The 1,458-nt window shown below is 60.3% G+C and overlaps 1 protein-coding gene across 1 annotated transcript; it reads right to left on the bottom strand.

Annotated features, from left to right (window-relative positions):
• Positions 1–136: 136 nt before the first annotated feature.
• Positions 137–1,356, bottom strand: LOC113222779 (CD276 antigen; the record flags this gene model as incomplete). Its single annotated transcript, XM_026452390.1, has 2 exons — positions 1,047–1,356; positions 137–475 (listed from the first exon to the last, which is right to left on the bottom strand). Coding segments are annotated over exons 1-2 (634 nt in total), but the record flags the coding sequence as incomplete, so codon positions are not given.
• Positions 1,357–1,458: the final 102 nt, after the last annotated feature.

Below are 1,458 nucleotides of genomic sequence, written 5' to 3'. Positions count from 1 at the left end.
AAAAGGATGCATGGGGCTGAGTACAGGAATCAGCACTGGGGCTGGGGTTCTGGGAGCAGTGGTGCAGCAGGGGGTGAGCTGCAGGGGGAATGGAGGATGAACCAAGGGGAAGGCGTCCCCCACTCCCAGTGCTCACCGGCCACCTGCAGGCTGACAGCAGCGCTGCCAAAATCCCGGATGCTCACGAAGCAGGTGAAGCTGCCCTCGTCTGCCACACGCACGCGCTGCAGCCTCAAGGATGCGTTGCCCTGTGCCAGCAGGTCCAGGAAGAGTGCCGTGCGGTTGGCATAGGCGCTGCCCTGGTCCCGGCCCTCGGTGAAACTGTGCACCAGCTGTTTGGTATCTGTCAGCTGCCAGATGAGGTTGAGCTGTGCCAGGCTAAAGCCAGGCTCGGGGGAGAAGGAGCAGCGCAGGGTGGCATCGGTGCCCACCAGGGCTACCACCGGGTCCTCAGGGACCTGGACCTCCACGGCTCCTGGGGGTGGGGTCAGAGGGGCAGGGTGATGAGGAGAAGCAGGACTCTCCAGGCTACCATCCAAGTCTCCCAACCTCTTCCCCCATCAACTCCCAGACCCTGTTCCATCTTCCTATTTTCTTCTTAGATGCAAAAGTAAATTAAGCCTGAGGACTCTCAGATATGGAGTCTTCCCAGTCCTCTGAGAACAATCACAGCAGGTGGATCTTGGCCTGACCAGATCAATCCCAGGGCCAGGCCTGGGGTAGGTGACCCTCACCAACTCCAGCCCTGGTGAATCCTGCCATCAGGACTCCTTTCTTTCTCCCACCCCTCTGCTAACCCAGATGTGGCTCCAGTCTTCCCAGAGGCTTCCAGAGCCTTGAAGTCAGGAAAGCCAAGAAGGCCTGTGATTGCTCCGCCCCCAACCCCATCCAATGAACACCCCCACCTCCCCGTTATCTTTCTCCCTATCATTAGGAGGCAACTCGCTGTTCCAGGAGACTGAAGGTGGGGCCAGATTCGGAGCTCCCAACCCCTGCTGATAGAAGCAGAACCCCCCTCCCCCAGGTGGACATTTAAGCAAAGAAACCTGTGGGGCTTCTCTGGGGTGTGATGGTGATGGAGCCGTGTGCGTCCTGCTGCAGCACGGGGTTGCGCACCAGGCAGCTGTAGGTGCCATTTGCACCCAGCACCACCCGCAGGACGCTATGCACATCAAACAAGCCCTGCTCATTGGCCATCTGCGACGTGGTCACGTTGCCAGTCAGGGGCGCACCCTGCCCATCCTGCCAGAACACCTCAGCCTCAGGGTAGCCTCGGTAGCTGGAGCACGTGATGGTCACCGTGTCCCCGGGCTGCAGGTCCTTGTTAGGCTCCAGGGTCATGCTGGGCTTCGAGTAGGGAGCTGGAGGTGGCAGAGGACAGGGGTCAAGGGCAGGGCAATGGCAGACGACGAAAAGGATGCATGGGGCTGAGTACAGGAATCAGCACTGGGGCTGGGG

The sequence above is a fragment of the Piliocolobus tephrosceles genome, unplaced genomic scaffold (genome assembly GCF_002776525.5).
Source record: "Piliocolobus tephrosceles isolate RC106 unplaced genomic scaffold, ASM277652v3 unscaffolded_34845, whole genome shotgun sequence".
NCBI lineage: Eukaryota > Metazoa > Chordata > Mammalia > Primates > Cercopithecidae > Piliocolobus > Piliocolobus tephrosceles.
This window is presented reverse-complemented; position numbering and strand designations above follow the sequence as displayed.